At 42.4% G+C, this 17,344-nt stretch overlaps 1 protein-coding gene across 2 annotated transcripts in view; it reads right to left on the reverse strand.

The window, feature by feature from the left end:
• The window catches only part of LOC127471136 (fibronectin type-III domain-containing protein 3a-like), a 41,193-nt gene that overhangs the window by 7,649 nt on the left and 16,200 nt on the right, over window positions 1-17,344 (reverse strand). For both annotated transcript variants that reach the window (XM_051787756.1, XM_051787767.1), the window contains 17 exons: window positions 16,365-16,492; window positions 12,392-12,467; window positions 11,474-11,550; window positions 9,660-9,888; window positions 8,155-8,427; window positions 7,217-7,272; window positions 5,917-6,071; window positions 5,592-5,651; window positions 4,207-4,345; window positions 3,319-3,372; window positions 2,501-2,622; window positions 2,243-2,417; window positions 1,937-2,023; window positions 1,491-1,629; window positions 949-1,017; window positions 528-646; window positions 319-424 (listed from right to left, as the gene is read on the reverse strand). In XM_051787756.1, coding sequence (XP_051643716.1) covers window positions 319-424; window positions 528-646; window positions 949-1,017; window positions 1,491-1,629; window positions 1,937-2,023; window positions 2,243-2,417; window positions 2,501-2,622; window positions 3,319-3,372; window positions 4,207-4,345; window positions 5,592-5,651; window positions 5,917-6,071; window positions 7,217-7,272; window positions 8,155-8,427; window positions 9,660-9,888; window positions 11,474-11,550; window positions 12,392-12,467; window positions 16,365-16,460 — 2,032 coding nt within the window. In that variant the 5' untranslated portion in view covers window positions 16,461-16,492. The remainder of the gene's footprint in view (window positions 1-318; window positions 425-527; window positions 647-948; window positions 1,018-1,490; window positions 1,630-1,936; window positions 2,024-2,242; window positions 2,418-2,500; window positions 2,623-3,318; window positions 3,373-4,206; window positions 4,346-5,591; window positions 5,652-5,916; window positions 6,072-7,216; window positions 7,273-8,154; window positions 8,428-9,659; window positions 9,889-11,473; window positions 11,551-12,391; window positions 12,468-16,364; window positions 16,493-17,344) is intronic.

The raw sequence follows: 17,344 nt of genomic DNA on the forward strand, positions 1-17,344 counted from the left end.
GATTATCTCCTTTACTGAGGTAACAATAAGAAAAGAAGAGCTGATTTTTAAATTGCCAATCAGGAGTCAGTCATGGGCAGGCAGGAAGATTTCTCACTGGAAAATATTTATGTCTGCATAAGTCTCACTGTATCACTCAATCAGAGGCAGTCTTCTTAAAAAAAAACACAAAAAACCCCCCAAACCTAAAAACCACCTGAGGGCACAGCCTGCATCTCGATATTTCTATTTTTACTTTCTTCCCTAAGAAGTTCTACAGACTGTTGTTATTTGGACAGTTAAAATCAGAGGAGCATTTTGCTCAAGCCCTGTGCTCACCCCACTGCAGAGGGATTTCCTTGGGCTTGGCTTTGCCTGCCAGGGCTGGAGCAGGACAGGGGCCGGGGGGAACCGCCGACGTCGTGACCGTCGTCACATCGGAGGCCTGGCAGTGGGACAGGTTAGTTTAGAGCAGGAACACAAAAACATTTCACTAAAACATAACCAGAAATGGCTTCCAGATGCCCAGTTGCTGTGATTTTGCTCACCTGGCTTTCCCCACCTTTACTGACACAAGACACTCGCAGTCTGTAGGAGGTGCCGGGCCTGAGGTGGTCACACACGTGCTCCCTCTGGGCCCCGCTGTACACCGTGTCCCACTTCCCTCCTGAGCAAAGAAATGAAACACTTTGCACTTCAAAACCTCTGCAAAATCCCACGTGAAAATTCTCTCACCCAAACACAACAGTCAAGCCAGAGAATTGATTTTAAATGAGTGATTACACAGAGAACATGCACGACGTGTTACAACTGACTGCTCGAGCAACGAGGAAAGACTCATTCAGGTTGGAAAAGATCTCCAAGATCATCAAGTCTAAGCCATGTGCCCAAGTTCCACATCTACATGTGATTTAAACACCTCCAGGGGTGGAGACTCAGTACACTCAGTACCCAAAGGTGATCCCTTACCAGCTGATGCTTCCGAGATTTCCAAAAAGTATTTAGAGATGTCTGATCCTCCGTTATCTTTGGGAGGTTCTGAAAGAAACCAACATCTTAAATCATGGGAGATTTTAAAACCAGCCATTATTTTGTTATCAGCTTGTTGAGAGAACATACTCACTGACTGCAGAATACATTCAAGTAGAAAACAACAGAAACAGAAACCAGTGTTCTTAATTATTCACAACATGTTTTTCAGAGCAATTTTTTTTCCTATTATTAATCATGATTATGCCAGGAAGAGTAACTAGGAAAATAGTGCTAATTGCAGGTATCAGCTCTTACTTTTTAAGAGCACATGAGATTTCTCTAAAATGAATGAAGAAAACCATCACTTTTGTACTACAGCCCCCAAATAAACCATTTTTTGCTAATGCTGAGTATTTCTCCTGCAATAATAGTATCTGCAGGAACAAATAAATAGCCTGAGCTCTCTGATTTGATCTGCACCCCTGAGGGACTGCACATACACAGTTCAGTGCAGCACTGGAATACCAAAAGGCACCTACCCCACACAACTTTCACACTGTGGGAGTGGATCTTGCCCTTTACAACTGGTTTAGTCGGGGGTCCAGGTTTGTCAGGATTGGTGCTGTGTTCCACCACCTCACTGGGACTGCTTTTTCCTTCACTGTTGTAGGCAAAGAGCTGTTTCGGGAGTGAAAAGAGTAACTTCTTTATTTAATGACAATAGTATCTATTAACAACATAAAATGACAGTAAATATACTGTTGATTTACAAAATTCTTCTATTAAAAAAGCAACCAAAATAAAGACAACAATTTAAGAGAAAAAAGAACTAGCTAGTGCAGAAAATCTGACTTGTTTTAGGATTTCGCCAAAACCTGTTCCAACAACAGATAATTTCCTGCTCTCAATACAAAGTGTCTGAGCTGCATGAAAATGCCAAACCCAGAAAAGCACAGTCATCATTAAATCAGAATAAAATACGAACCCTGAACCTATAGGATGTGCTCCTCCTAAGGTTTCTTAAAGTGCATGAGAGCTCATCTCCGTTGTACTGGGGCTGGAATCCATAACCCTGGGAAGGAGGGAAAACAAGGACAAACACAGTCACTCCTTTTTAAGATAGAACAAAAAACCAGAGCAGGTCCATCACGATTTTTTTAGCTTGAGCTTCATCTCTTTATCATGAATTACGTGAAAGACTTGGCAATTCAAAGGTAAAACAGAGTTAATTTTTTATTTCAGCACCACGGAGGATCAAGTATTTGACGTGTGCAACAACCTCAGCACTTACAGAACCTTCCTCTTCCATGTCCAAGGTGTAAGTGAGGGAATCATCTGAGGACACCCCAGGGGGTGGGATCCACCTCAGGGCCATCCAGGTCACTCCTGCTTCCAGCAGCACCGGGGGGGCTGGGGCTGGGGGCACCATCCCGGCCGTGTAGTACGACACCGGCTCGCTGAACCCACTGGGGAGGGATTGCACACAACATCAACAGCAGCACAGGGGGCTGAGGAGGAAATAAATGATATCACAGATTTGGGTCGTTACCTCATTCCAATATCATTTTTAGCAGCCAATCTCAGCGAGTATCTTGTGGAGGGAGAGAGTTTGGTGAGTTTGTACTGCTTCAGGTGCCCGTAGTAACACTCCTTGAAGGGGCCGCTCTTGCCCTGAAAAAATGAGAACCAGAGTCACTTCTTGCACTGGGACTGCTGAACTCCACCAAGGGTCTGCCTGATCCCTGCCAACGTCACCCTCTTCACTCTAAATCTCCTAAATCACAGCATTCCACACTGGTTTGGGTTGGAAGGGACCTTAAAGCCCATCTCATCCCACCCCCTGCCATGGGCAGGGACACCTTCCACCACAAATGTCATTTCATCGTTTAATAATAATGAAAAACCTAAAGAATGCAAAATCTAATGTCATCATGGTCATACTGAATATGCTGATGGTCATTCTGAGCATTCCTGAGAATAAACCACATTTGGATTGAGGTATCTGTTTATTTTGAATAATGTAGATTTAACACAATAAACAACTGTAGTTGAAAACAAAACATATTTTTGACATTTTTTATCCCTTTGAATACATTTCAGTAAGAAGGCCAAAATCTGAGGGATATCTGTGACAGCTCCCAAAGATACAAATGCTCATCCATTTAAAGAGAGCACAGGAATTAATGATGCTCTGAAAGACAACTGAGGCAGTTTTACACTGTCCCCTCACACTGATCATTTGTCCCTTTAAACTGCCTGGACAGTTGCACTCAAAATAGCTTCTGTACCTAAGCAAAGAGTATTTTTAAATATAATTGCTCTACAGATGTCATTATGATTTTTTTTTGGTACTAGAAAAGGTCTTACCTCATCCCATTCTAAAAGAAAATTAGTTATTTTGGAACCATTGTCATTTGAGGACTGAAAATAAAGAAACAAAGAAAAAAGAGTTAAAATCAAATGGTTGTACTTTTATAAATATTTTTACACATTAAAACAACATTTTAACAATTGAATACAATATACTCCAACTGCCTTTTAAAACAAGGCTCTGGGCTGCTGTGCTACTTCTATTAATTCTGAGAGTTTGGAATATTAACTTAGGTATAGTTCTTTTTTATGAATAAAGCAAGTTATATTCATAGAGCTTGTTTCCTTGTGTCTTGCACTGTGTGCTCAACAACTGAGCAACATTAGTGTTCAGATGAACAACATTTGTGCTTGTTATGACATATAAACTGGGAACTTCTTCATCTTCTAAGTACAGATTATACAAATAATTTAACTGAAGTCATTTAGCTGTAACCATTTTCAGTAGTCAGAAGAAGAAGAAAACACAGCTACCAACAAGTCTTCACAGATACTGTATATACTCAAAAGTCAGATTAAAATGTGTAAATCCACAAAACCAGCCAAAGAAATTTAGTTTGAATGGGTCAGGATAACTATAGGAATATTAACTTATATTTATTTATCATGTAGGAACCCAAGCAAAAACAGTTGCCAGTTGAGAAGAGAACTTTCCTACAGAACACTTCATAAGAGACCTGCTACAAACTCTGCCAAACTAAAGCTGTAGGCAAGAAACTCAGTAAACACCAAAAGAGGAAGAAAATAATAATTTCATTATCAGTCTTAACTGAGCAACTTAAGAGGCAACACCTAAAGTACACATTAAATTATTGACCAAGCTAATTTAAACATACTATACATGAATCCAACAGATCCCACTGCACAGCCAGCTCTGCTTCTCACCTTCCACTGCAAACTCAGGCTGTTTTTGGTTCTGTTAATCAGCTTTGGGGCAGCAGGACAGTCTGGCTCACAGCTCTCTGTAGTGAAGCTCACCAACTCTGAAATGGATTCCTTGATGGAACTGCTGGTTGCTGAAACTCTGAACAAAGGAGAATTAATGATGTTGCTGTTGCATGAGCACCTGGAAATTCCAGGAGAGAGCTGCTGGCTTCAAAAATGCATTTAATCCTAAGCAGGGGCTGCAGGGGGTTTGCACACAGAGCAGAGATGGGATCACATCAGGATCACACCTGCTGATCCCAGACAGAGCAGGGATGGGATCACACAGGTCCCTGCTGATCCCGCACACAGAGCAGGGATGGGATCACACTGGGATCACACCTGCTGGTCCCAGAGACCCCATTTGTCATCTTCATTTACTTTACAGTTACCCTCTGTCACAACGGACATATTTTAGTGCTGAAATACACGTGGGATGCAGGGTGAAAACTGCAGGTGTTCCCAAATGGTAACAGAATCCCCGACTGGAAATGAGCCTTTTACTAAAAAGACTTCAAGATTCAAATACAGCCAATACTTGTGCAAGAGTACAGACACTAAAATGGGCTGAATCAGCTGCTCAGGCCATAAAATTGTGCTTTTTAGGGTAATTGTTCAATCTCTACAAGATTTGTGCTCATTTCTGTGTGTTTAGTTGGCCTGTATGGAAAACAGCCCCCCAAACCACACATCCTCTGTGCAAGTGGAGCTGTGCTGAGTACTCCACACACTCAGAACATTTCTGCAGCTTAAGAACAGGACTTTGCTTCAGCAAATCTCAAGGCTGCACTGACTCTTCACACGTTCCCTGGCTTGTTTAACCAGCTGGGCTCTCCCTGACCAGCCCCACACCTCCCTCAGCATTATTTACTGTGTGGTACTTCTCGACCGTCACGTCTCGTTCCCTGGTCACATCTGACTTCCCCCTCAGCCAGTTCCCCATTCCCTCCTTGCACTGCTGCACTTCACACAAGCTACTCTGCAAATCAAGCTGACAAGTCAGACTTTCAGATCCAGTTTCAAGGCTAAGTCATTTCATTTACCACTGCCTTCAGCCTACAACAATCGTCTCACTCAGTCCAATCTTCTTCTAAAGATAGAGAATTACACGGAAAAACTTAAAGTTTGTATTTGAGAAACACAGAGAAAATAGTAAGGAGGAAAATGAGGTGATATTGTAATGAAATTAGAAGGTAAGTTGGAACTTAGACAGCAGAAGCAGTGTCCACAGCCATGGTGTTTTTTCAGAGCGTTCCTTGAACTGTTTGGATCACACCTTTTTTCCATGAAGCCACAGTAATTCTGTAACTCCCCCAGCATTAATTATTTCCGTCCCAGCAGCATACCTGGCATGATAATCAGTTGCTGGTCTGAGATCAGGAAGTGTAATTGTTAATTCCTCCCCACTGTGAAAAGGGAAAAACAAACAAAAAGCAGAGTTACAGCTCCTCCTTAAACCTTCGAGGCTCAAAGCTCATTGAAAAGCAAAACCATGTAGAGCACATTTAATTTTCCCACTGTCCACGTAACTCTTTAGTGATATTACTTAAAATTTATTTCATGTGAAGTAGGAAGGTCTGCAAGTCAACAAACAGCTCCTGATAGAGAGATTGCTGATTGGTTAATGGTTTAAACATGGCAATTGTGCTTAAAGGAAGAAACTAAACTTACACATAGACAGATTTAAATTTTCCATTTTTACCACTGTTGGATATTGCTACTTCAAATGTAAATGCTGCTGGACTATGACTATGGCTCTCTCCATTCTGTGAACTAACTGGGAGATTCCAGGACAGAACGGCTGATCTTGCTTGTATATCAGAAACCTATTAAAAGCATAAATAATGCAAGTAAGTTTGCTTTCTGCAAGAAAAGGTTTGTTAGTCAACAACATGGTGTGGCTAGTTTGCCTATGAAGCTCCTCACTGGAGGAATTCTTTACCTTTGTAGTGGAAATATCGAGGCATTATTTGAATTTCAATTATTTCCTCTTTTCAGTTCTAAACCAGCACAGTAAAGGCTTTCCCTTCAATCACCAAACAAGAGACACATCACACTGGCTCGGGGTAGGGAGAGAAAATTCCTGTGTCACTGTTTGCATCACTCATTTGGAGCAAATTCTCAGCTGTGGAGTCTTGGACACTGCCACCAGATCAGTGCTCAGGCACAGACACCTCATTTTCTTACAGCTCCCTCATGTAACATTTAACCACCAAGCCAAGGGACAGCAAGAGGCTCTGATTTCAAGACTGAAATTTCTTGTCTAAGTTTTTTTTTTGTTGCTGGATTCCCACACTCCAAATTCCCTCTGACAAAGGCAACACAGCCCTCTGGTAGCATTAAATACAGATGGCAGAAGCAGTAATGAAAAAATAATAGCGTAACAAAAACCCCTCAAAAACTGGTGTGAAGGAACACAACCTATGTTTGCTGTATAGATAATGCAGAGAAGAGCTCAGTAAACATGCTCAGGATCAAAAACAGACATTTAAATTAACCTCACCAGACTCCAACTTCCTAAATAAGTCTGTACATACTCAAATATTTGCTCCAATTTCTCTATATAATATAAAAAGAGGATCTATTTTTGTCAGTTTTATTCCCAATATTCTTAAATCCTCTATGCTGAGCAAAGGATGGTTCCAAGAATGGACAGACTTGCAATAGTTTAGCAGGCCCTGGGTTTGCAAGGCACTAAAGCTTTGAATACACTAGAAAACTTCAACAGTGGAATATTCTGGGATTAGAGACTGGGAAACTGAGTCAGACAGTTTCAGAGAGCTGAGAAATAGTGAATTTCCACAGTGTGGCTGCTCTTTCCCAGCTATGAACTCTGACAACTCAGCTATATCTATTTTCTCTATTTAAAAAATAAACCATTAAGAACAAAGAAAAAGGGATCAATAAGACACAAGTTATTTTATACAAAGCACATCCACGGAAAATAATGGGATTTAAGGGTAATACTTACGACTGGTTTGCCAATGCTCAAGTGAGTATCACATTTCTTGGATTCTGTGTCAGATTCTGAAATTTAAATACAAACCAGATTAATCCCAAACCCTGAGAGCAAGCCAGGCTGTTACCAAAAGGCCACCACGAGATGGAGTTGGCCTCATTAGGACTTTAACAATGGTACTTATTGTGCAAAGTTCATTTCCCCTGTTTGTTTTGGCTGCGTGAGGGGGAGAAACATGAACTGTCCAAAACTAACAGTGTTACAAAAACCCTTTTAGTACATCCTGCACAAAGGGGATCTTTTCCTAATCTCAGCGTAAAGGGGTTTTCTTTGACAACAGAAAAAGATTCCTCTGACAATGAAAGGTGTTAAAAAAAAATGACAATAAGATCTTATCTCTGCTTTTTGTGCTTTCCTGGAATTCCTACGGCAAAACAATCACAATCTGGAAGAAGCCTGACACTGTCTCAAACCAACAGCAAAGGCAATCATACTGGCACAAGGCATTTTAGCAGCCAAAGCTGAAATTACAACTGGTCAGTCAGCAGCCTGTGCAGATACTGCTCAAATCTTCTTATTTCTTGAAGTATTAAATAGCATCTACTCGGCCAAAAAGTACCACAAAGAATGACACCACAAATCTTAAGTACCTACAGGTCTTCCTCACTTGGAGTATTGATCAGTCCTGGTCACAAATGGCAGGGAAGTAAAAAGGTTTAAAATTCAATTTTCCTCAGGACTTATTTGATAAATCTCAAATGAAGAAACTTGATATTACTATTATTTGTAGAGCAAAAAAAAAAAAATCTAAATGCAGTGAAAAGCGTTTTGGGCTTTATCTAATACTGAACAGCCAAAGAAATTTATAAACTTAGAGCTTATTTTGCAGTGAACTTACAGACCTGTTAGAAAAGAATTCAGATTTCTTTTCCCCTTTCAGTGCAACCTACCTCCCATCTCTGCCTCTGGACTGCCCTTTGTTTTTCCTATCTGCTTCTGCTTTAGTGCTCCTCCTGCCCCTTGCTGTCCCTTCCCATTCCCATTGGGAATTGTGGCATTGGAAGAATTAACAACTTTGTGTGGTGAGGAGGGGGGACTGTTCAGTTTATTGTTGGTGTGACCACTGGCTTGTCTGTCTTTTAGTCTCTTCTTCAGGTGTTCCTGCATTTTGAGACTCCTTTCGTCCCGCTGGATGAAGTTTGTCCTTCCATGGGAACGAGGTTCTAAAAAGGAAGGAGAAATTAATTCACTGTTCTGTATCATTTACTTCACATCTGACAAACACTCTGGAAGCTGGAAGAATCACTACAGTAAAACCAGAAGCTGAACCCCTCAGGAACTTTCCTGTGCTCTGTCAGTCTGGAGGGACAGGGATTTTTGAGGTCTTTTTAAACTGAATTCTTCAGGCCTTTCTCCCGTCAGCTGCCCCACATCCTGCCTTACAGCTGCTTTTCTTCCCTGCTACAGACCCATTTGCAAAAAGATAAGCAAATTTAGGACCCAAACTAACTTTTTAAAAACACAGCTTGGGGGCTACTGGGTATTTAACCCTAAACATGAGTCAAAACATCTTAATTATCAATTTAAGCTTGAGAGAGAGAGATAGTGAATGGTCTTACATAGTTTAATTTCTTTCTGTTTTAACTCTTGATCATTTAATAAGGTATATAATAACTCTGAAGTGTGTAAAAGCTTGGTGTAATTCAGCATGACCCCAATCCTTCACTGAGATATTGACTCATTCAGTTTTTAAATACAGAGTGGACTTGCAGCTCACTCTCCAACACGGATAACTATGTTTTATGGTTTATAGATAGTATTTTTATTCTCTTTTTAGTCATATTTGGACTCAAAAAAATACATTCACGTATCAAATTAAACACATTTTCAAGCCAAGGCTGTGACAAAACACAGCAGTTTTGGAGAGCACAGTTTTAGGGAGAGGCAGAAGCCACCACTGTGGGATTTACAGCACCAAAAGCAGGGATCTGTGGAAAACACACAGGATCACAACACTTCCCAGGCACTGCCTTTGCAATAAAGATGTAAAAATGGAAGAGCAGCAGACTGAAGGTTTATACAACCCCACTTTGCACTCGTTGAGTGCAGACCAGGCTCCTACACACCTCCCCCCCAGGGGGGTGTGCTCTGCCACCGGCCCCAAACCCACGGACAGAGCCACGGACAGAGCCACGGACAGCCCCTGTCCCACCTGGCTGCCTCCCAGGTGCTCCCTGTGCAGCCCCTGTCCCACCTGGCTGCCTCCCAGGTGCTCCCTGTGCAGCCCCTGTCCCACCTGGCTGCCTCCCAGGTGCTCCCTGTGCAGCCCCTGGCCCACCTGGCTGCCTCCCAGGTGCTCCCTGTGCAGCCCCTGTCCCACCTGGCTGCCTCCCAGGTGCTCCCTGTGCAGCCCCTGGCCCACCTGGCTGCCTCCCAGGCCCCCCCCGGGCCTCACCTTGCTCCTGGAACACGTGTGGAGGCGGGTGCTGGTGGATGAACTGGGGGGGCAGCTCCCCAGTGCCCACTGGGGGGAACACGGGGTGTGGGGGGTGTGGGAGCAGAGCGTGGGGGTGGTGCATGTAATGGGGCACGTGGGGGGGAGGGGGAGGAGGGGGATGCATGGAAGGGTGGAATTCCGAGTGGGGCACCACCACCACCTTCCGGACTCCGTTTTCTTCCACCACCTGCCACACAACGGGAGAAAGCCAAGGTCAATCCAGAGACAACCTTATAAAGAAATATTTACAAGTAATAAGGAATTTCTGTGCTTGAGTCCATACCCACAACCTGCCAGGCAGGGATTTGCACCCCAAACTGAATTCCAGGGGAAACCAAGCATGTACTACTAGAAGGAAGAAGAGTTGGAGGGTCAGCTCTAACACCCCAAAGTGCTGAACAATCACAGAATCCCAGGATAGTCTGGGTGGGAAAGGACCTTACAGCACTCCAGTCCCACCCTCTGCCATGGGCAGGGGCACCTCCCACCAGACCAGGCTGCTCCAGCCTGGCTTTGGACGCTTCCAGGGATGGGGCACGAAACCTGTTCACCATTGAACCACTTCATCCCACTTTGGCAAAATCCAAAACGATCCCTGGGCTCTTCCAGTCATTGGGAACACAAAGGTAAAGTCTCATCTCCTGACAGGAACAGCCTGAGTGACTCAAGCTCTGATTTAGAGTTCATTTAAAACTTGTCAATCCCTGTCACAACAACCGAGGGAAAACAAACCAACCCTCCTGGTTTCAGGTGACAGCAAACACAGAATAAATAAATGTATTTTTCAGGCTGTACTGCCAGGGCTTTGCACTCTGTTTGCACTGATGGCTCCATTTCAGAGCGATGAATTATATAACCTGGAGGATCTTTCTTCAGGGTTTGCATGAAAGTACCTACTCAGAACAGCAGAAGTCCAAAATGCAGCTGTGTGCAAAAAACACAACCCAAGAACACACAGCTACAAGGTTTCAGGCCTACTGAGAAAACTCCTGATTTTAAATATTACCAGGAAATGTCTGCAAAACCAAATTAAACTATTTGCTTTTCATTATTTCCCTTTCAAATGCATTAATTTAGAAGTAAATCAAACTGGTCATTTGAGCATCTCTGGTAACAGCTCAAATACCACACACAGGTCTGATCTGCTGTGACTTAGCAACACCCAGGAGTGGAAAATCCATGAGAATGGAAAAATAAAGCTGGGAGAGCCCAAAGCCCTGCTCATTTCACAGGCACATGTCACTGGAATTAGTGTTTCCATCACTAACACTCCCTTCACACTCTGCTCCAACAGTGGGGTTTTGCTGGATGTTGAGGAGGTCAGGGGCAGTGAAAACTCTGATTATTTATGACTATTTAGTTATATTAAAATACAAAAACCTGCAGCCAGCTGGGAGTGTTTGCATGACCCAGGCACCCACCCTCACCTTGTAAACAGGACTGATGGAAAACAAACATGTGGATCCTGTTAATGGATCAAGACAGTCAACTCGGAGTCATCTTTCTTACTAAAAGTATCTTTTACTGCCTAAGAGTATTTAAAGAAAACCCTGGAAACCTGATCAAATTTTACTCAGTGAACAGAGGTGACAGAGCCCACAAAATAAAGTGAAATAGTCGTTAAGGTCAATGGAAAAAATAGGAGAAATGCTTTTTTCCCAGCTAAGATAATCAATAAGATAAATATTATTAAACCCACACAGAATATAAAACTTAAATAAAAATCTATAAATGATATAAAAACATGAAATAGGAGGATGAATGAAGTTTACCTGAGATACATAACCGGGAGGCACAAATATTGGTGGCATGGAACCATTTGGTGACATCAGAGGGACATGTGCTGGACCTGGGGAGGAACAAGGGGCCACTTTTTAACAAACCAGGGTTTTCCCATCTGGAAACACCTTTTTCCAAAGGTGGGAGCTCACCCTGGGGCCTGAAACACCAGCAACTGCATCTGACTTGGCCCTGGATTATTGGCTTTATCCCAACCACCACCCCCAGGCAGCCAACAGTGTTTGTTTCATTGCACAAAAATCAGTATAGATAATTTTAGCTCTTATTTTGTGGCAGCTAACAGTCTGTAGCAATGCAGACGGCTGGTCTAGTAACTTTTTTTTGAATTTTAAATAAGAATACATTGTTTTTCACATCAAGTTGAAAGGAAGTATTCCTGTGTGGGACTTGATGAAAGCAGAATGGACACATTTTATATAATAACATTTGAAATGGTGAAAAATATGTCCAAAATAGAAATACTGATAAATTCAACTTGACTTACAGAAGATATTTTGCCCAACTCAGATGTTCTGTCACTTACCCAGAAGGTAAAAAGGAATTTTCAGGCACAATTGGGAGCAATAATTCCCCTGGCACCTGCCAAGGCTGTACCTGACAGCACAGTGAGGTCACAGGGGCTGCTAAAGTTGTTTAGATTATTGTGGATTAAATCCCATGTAAATTCATTCCCAGGATTCTGGGAAGACAAGTTATTCAAGGATCACTGCAAAACCAGCTCTTATAAATTAAAGACTGCAGGATATGGGGGATCCTGGCAACTTCCCAGGGCTTTAACAAAAATCTGATGTATTACACTGCAAAACATACAAACCACATTTGATAGCACAGAAACAAACAGGAACTTCAGAGCCAAAATATTTGGATTCAGAACTCCAGCTTCCCTTTACCTTGAATACACTGCATGTGCCCATCTTCAGTTGTAATTGTAAATGTTTCACCTGGGTTTACCTGGACAAGAATAACCTGGAGGAAACAAAACACAAAAGAGGTGTTGGGGTTTTATAACATTTTAAGAACTAATTGGGGGCAAAAAAACCCCATCTCTTCCTTCTCCCCACGTGTGAAGTTAAAACAACAAAGCTCTGGCGATCCTGGAGCAGAAAAGCAGGATGAGACACTTGTGGGTGGAATGAGATTTCTTCATACTTTGACATCAAATCACTATTTTTTTTCTCTGATTACCACCAGAAGTGCTTCCCTTGACACACCTGAAATAATTAACTAAGCTTTTGATTTCAATTCTTTCACACTGCTTTTTCTTCTCTTACTGAAACAACAAATGACCTGAGCTTCTCTTGCTTTTCCAGCGTTTCCCACCCCCTCTGCCCTGTATCTCCCAAAGGATCAGGTGTGGTTTCTGTGCAACTGTGCAGTTAAAGAAATACAACTCCCAGTGAGATTCTGCAGGTCCCTTTGGACATGACCACATCCATCTGCACACAAATCCATGTGGAAATCTGCCAGCCACCCCTCAGGCACCATCCTGTCCCTGTGCAGGGTGTCACAAACCATCACCTCGTCCTGCCCCACGCACAGAACATGTTTCAGTCTCAGGGAAATATTGGCAGCTGCAGTTTTATTGTAATTTTACTGTAACATGGCAAACTTCTGCAGTGAATTTTATGGTACTCTACAGGTACAAGTCAAATTCTTCAGTAAAATGAGTGTTTGGCCAGGTAAGAACTGCATTACACAGTCAAAATTCCACCCTGGTGATGGCCAGCACATGAAGAAAGGCCAGTGTAAAAACAGAAATAAAATATATTTGTTAAATTAGGTGTGAAACTCAAAAAGTCTAATCTTCTTTCCTTCAATTTTTATGAAGTATTCTTATACTATTCATGGAATAGTTGTATCAGGTAGATGGGACCTGAAGAGATCACCTGGTCACCCAATTCCCGGTAAAATGAGCTACTCATGACATTAATGAATAAATCTATTCTGTGCTGCCACATCTCCAGTGATGGAGCTCCTTAAACTGGCCAGGCACCTGCACCACACTCACCTTTCACCACCCTCATCAGTAGAGACTCAAAGGAACAGACTGAAAAATGCCATTTAACACTAATTTTTTAGCTTCTGCATATTGGTATATTAATCTTGACTTTATTTTTTGTAACATCCCTTGTACAGGAGAATTGATGCTCCTTGTACAGGAGAATTTTCCTTTGGGTAGATGAGTTGTTTCTGGGCATAACTAAACCACCAAAACCTCCTGAAAAGGCCATTTAGCCAGTCAGCAATACTTATTGTGGTTCCAGAAGAAGGAAAGATGGCAGAGAATACCTTTAAAAATGGTAAATTAAAACACTGGAACTTCAGCAGATCTGTCATTCCAGCATATAAGTAAATTTGACTTTAATGCTACTGAATTGCTCAGAGCAGAGAGAGAGAAGGGCTGTTAATTGTTTAAAGCAAACTGACAATAATGGTCATTATTGTCACGGGGGCTGGGGATCTGCCAGAGCACAAGGAACCAGGAAGAGGAGGTTTGCTGGGGATGGGATCAACCCTCCTAGCAGAGCTCATCCTCGAGGCAGGAAAGGGATCCTTGGGGGGATTCTGAGCCTCTGAACACGGCAGATCTTCAGAGCAGGTTTCAGTGAACTCCAGTGCTCAGACCCAGCTCAGGGAACTCTCACTGAGCAAAGATCCCCAGTCAGTGGTGCACTCACAGGCTGCAGCAGCTCCAGATTGGAATTCCAGGAATGCACAGGCAATGTCTTGGAGGAATGACTCACTGTAATTAATGAAGCAAATGCAGTTGCATCCACCTTCCAAGGAGGCACATTTCCAGGAAGCTGGAGCCTCTCTAATGAGTGGAGCTGAGCCAAGTTCCACACAGGGAGTGCTGGAGCCCAGACCTGCCAACACCTCCCCATGTCCTGTGCAGCCCCTCAGAGCCAGGGCAGCAGCACAGTGAGACACCTATTGCCAAGGACCAGGCTCTGCTTTTATCCCTTATCCACACACTTTCCACTGCTCAAGTTTTTTCAGAACAAAAAAAAACAAAACAAAAAAACACAAACCCAGAAAAACTTCCAACTTTTTGCTTTATGTGACATGAAACTAATGATGAGCTGCATTCACTGCCTGAGGGGACTGGGCAAACACACAGGGTGGGTTTCTGAGAACAAATCACTGTACAAACATTTATCATAGAAATTTTGTATTTATATAGATATATTTTTATATTAATTACATATTTATATAGAGAGTGTCCTCTGGCAGTGAAATAATTAAAAATCATCTGCATTAACACAGATTCTAAGTCAAGGTTCTATTTAAACTTCAAACCTACTCTTCAAATTCATTTCCAAGATGTAAGTCATTTTTCTCTCCCTTTTCTACTCTCACCTGGTGGCAAACAGTCTGCTCTGGGTTCCAAAAATGTCACCTCCTCATGGGTCATTCAGCACACACTGACCTACCCCAAGACACGTCCCACACACAGCTCTGGGACAGGGGCCAATTAGATCTACTTGATTTCTTTCCCTTCATCTCTTTTCCTCATGTAACATGAAACACGAGGTTCTGGGCAGGGGCTGAAATTTCACCTTCTAGTGCCAGAACTTCTGACACAGCTCAGAGACTCCACAGCTTTACTTATTTCCAGACACACTCATTGTACTTCCATCTCCAGAGTCTGAGGCAAAAAGACAAAAGTACTTTTTCTTTAATAAATTGAAGACAACATAGGCCTCTCCTTCTTCCCATGACAAATTAAAGAATATCTCATTTCAAGTTTTCCAGTATTTATTGTCTATAAATGACCCCCAACAATTCATGATTATTTTGTTGTACCCTGTTCAGTCACTGTACATTCAAATATCCCAAGGGCTTCACTGTCACCATAATCATTCCATGACAGTTATACCCTGGGAACTTTTATGCAATTTTCCCTTCTGAACTAACCCTGAATTCCCATTTCACTTGGTGTCAGACCCTTGAGGTGATGAACTGATCAGATTAAAGCAATGGGCAGTTTGCCCCTTGCTTCAACAAATTCTTTAACTCAGGCACAGAAATCCTCCAAATGTATGTTTTGTTATTACAGAATCCTTGAACAGCCCAGGTTGGAAGGAACCTTGAGATTATCAGGTTCAAGCCTTTGTGGGAAAGAGAGCCTAGAAAAGATGCATTGTTAAAGTACCAGGATGGCTGGGGAGAGTTCTGAGGGCACTGCAAGTCTGTCTCCAGAGGTTGGGAAGATCCTCAGCATTTACAGCACGAGGAATTTGACTTCTACTGCCAAAGAGTAAATTCACTTCATGTTTACTGACAACTTACACAACCTTGGGCTTCAAAACTGTTTTACTTTCACTTTTGCCTGTATTTCTAATCCTCAGGTACTTCTGAAGGGTTGTGTCCAATAAAACTCTAAAGTTTCAACTCAGTGCACTCAGGTTTCACCACTGCACTGTAATTATTAATGAAGACACTTAATAACAGGAAGCCAAGGTCTTTCCTTTCATTTTCCTGTAACAGACTTCTTGCTTTAGAGCCCTGCAACCACTTGCTAATCTTTATTCATTATTTCACACGAGTTTCAAAACCTTAGTGCTTTATTAAACCCATATATTACATTTTCCCTTTGATCCTTGGAGTTTGCAGTGTAATTTTAAAGCACTTCCATGTGCAGAACAAACACTCCCTTCACCCAGATGAATGCTGAGTGATTTTTTCCTCCCTGTGTTTGCACTTCTGTTGAAGTGATGACATCAGTGCTGGGAACCACATCCTTCCCTAACTCTGCAAATCAGTATCAGAGCTGGGGTTTTTTTTTGAGTCTCCTCCTCTTGTAGCCACAATCCAAGTTGTTCCCTGAGTTCCCTGGTGCACAGGACAGGATTTACTTGCCTGCTGGATGCTGTCCCCATTGACCATGTGAGGTAGAAGTGGCACTTCATTCAGCAGAGGTGTGGCTTCCAAGGGGGGCGGCTGGTCGGCCATCATTTCTTGGGACCATTCATGGACACATCCACCACCTGCTCCAACAAAAACACGGGGACAACGTTACAGCCAGACCCCCTCCCCCAGATAATTCTCTCTTTCACCTGACAGATTTGGTACCAGACTCAACAGCAAAGGATCATTAGACATCAACTCTCCACAACTCTCCCCTGAAGGTTTTCACGTAAACTGATTTTAATTGGACACAAAATTCACTATAAAACATCCACTTTGGCTTCACTGCACATTTAAAACTTGGGCAAACTGACAGGCTTAAAGGAAGGAGGGGATGACATGTCATAGATCCAAGTTCTTCCTTGTGGGTGGGTCCCTTCAAACTCAGAATATTCTGAGTGCATCCAAGTAGTCCAGTATTATCCTACTTTTCATTTTTAACTACTTCATTTAAGCAATATGGATCCTTCTCCCAAAATTATCATCTTTAATTATCATAAATATTCAACTTGCCACACAAGTGCTGAAACTGGTACCTCAGTGCAGCAATTACACACTGGGGGAATTTGCATTTATGCAGCACTTTATTCCTAAATTTGCATTTACAATTCTTCTACTCCAGACCCCAAGTGTCAGGCTCAATAATGCACATGCCACATATACATTTCAGTCCCTGTGATGATCAGAAAAGCCCCCAAACTGTGTGATTTCTCCAGTGTTGCAACGTGTCCTCAATGCAGAGTCCGACACGGTGAAAACAAGGCTTAAGACAACCCCAAAAAAGCATTTTGCAACCAAGTCTTTAACTGAGCCCCATGGAGAAATGCAAAGGCAAAGTGCTGCATAGCTGTGGATTTCCAGGGAATAATCTGTAATTACAGTCAGTCAAAACACAGTCCACATGGTAGGGAATTTTCGGTGTATAGTCAATC

The sequence above is a fragment of the Manacus candei genome, unplaced genomic scaffold, assembly GCF_025592945.1.
Source record: "Manacus candei isolate 608988 ecotype Guabito, Panama unplaced genomic scaffold, ASM2559294v1 h1tg000003l, whole genome shotgun sequence".
Lineage (NCBI taxonomy): Eukaryota > Metazoa > Chordata > Aves > Passeriformes > Pipridae > Manacus > Manacus candei.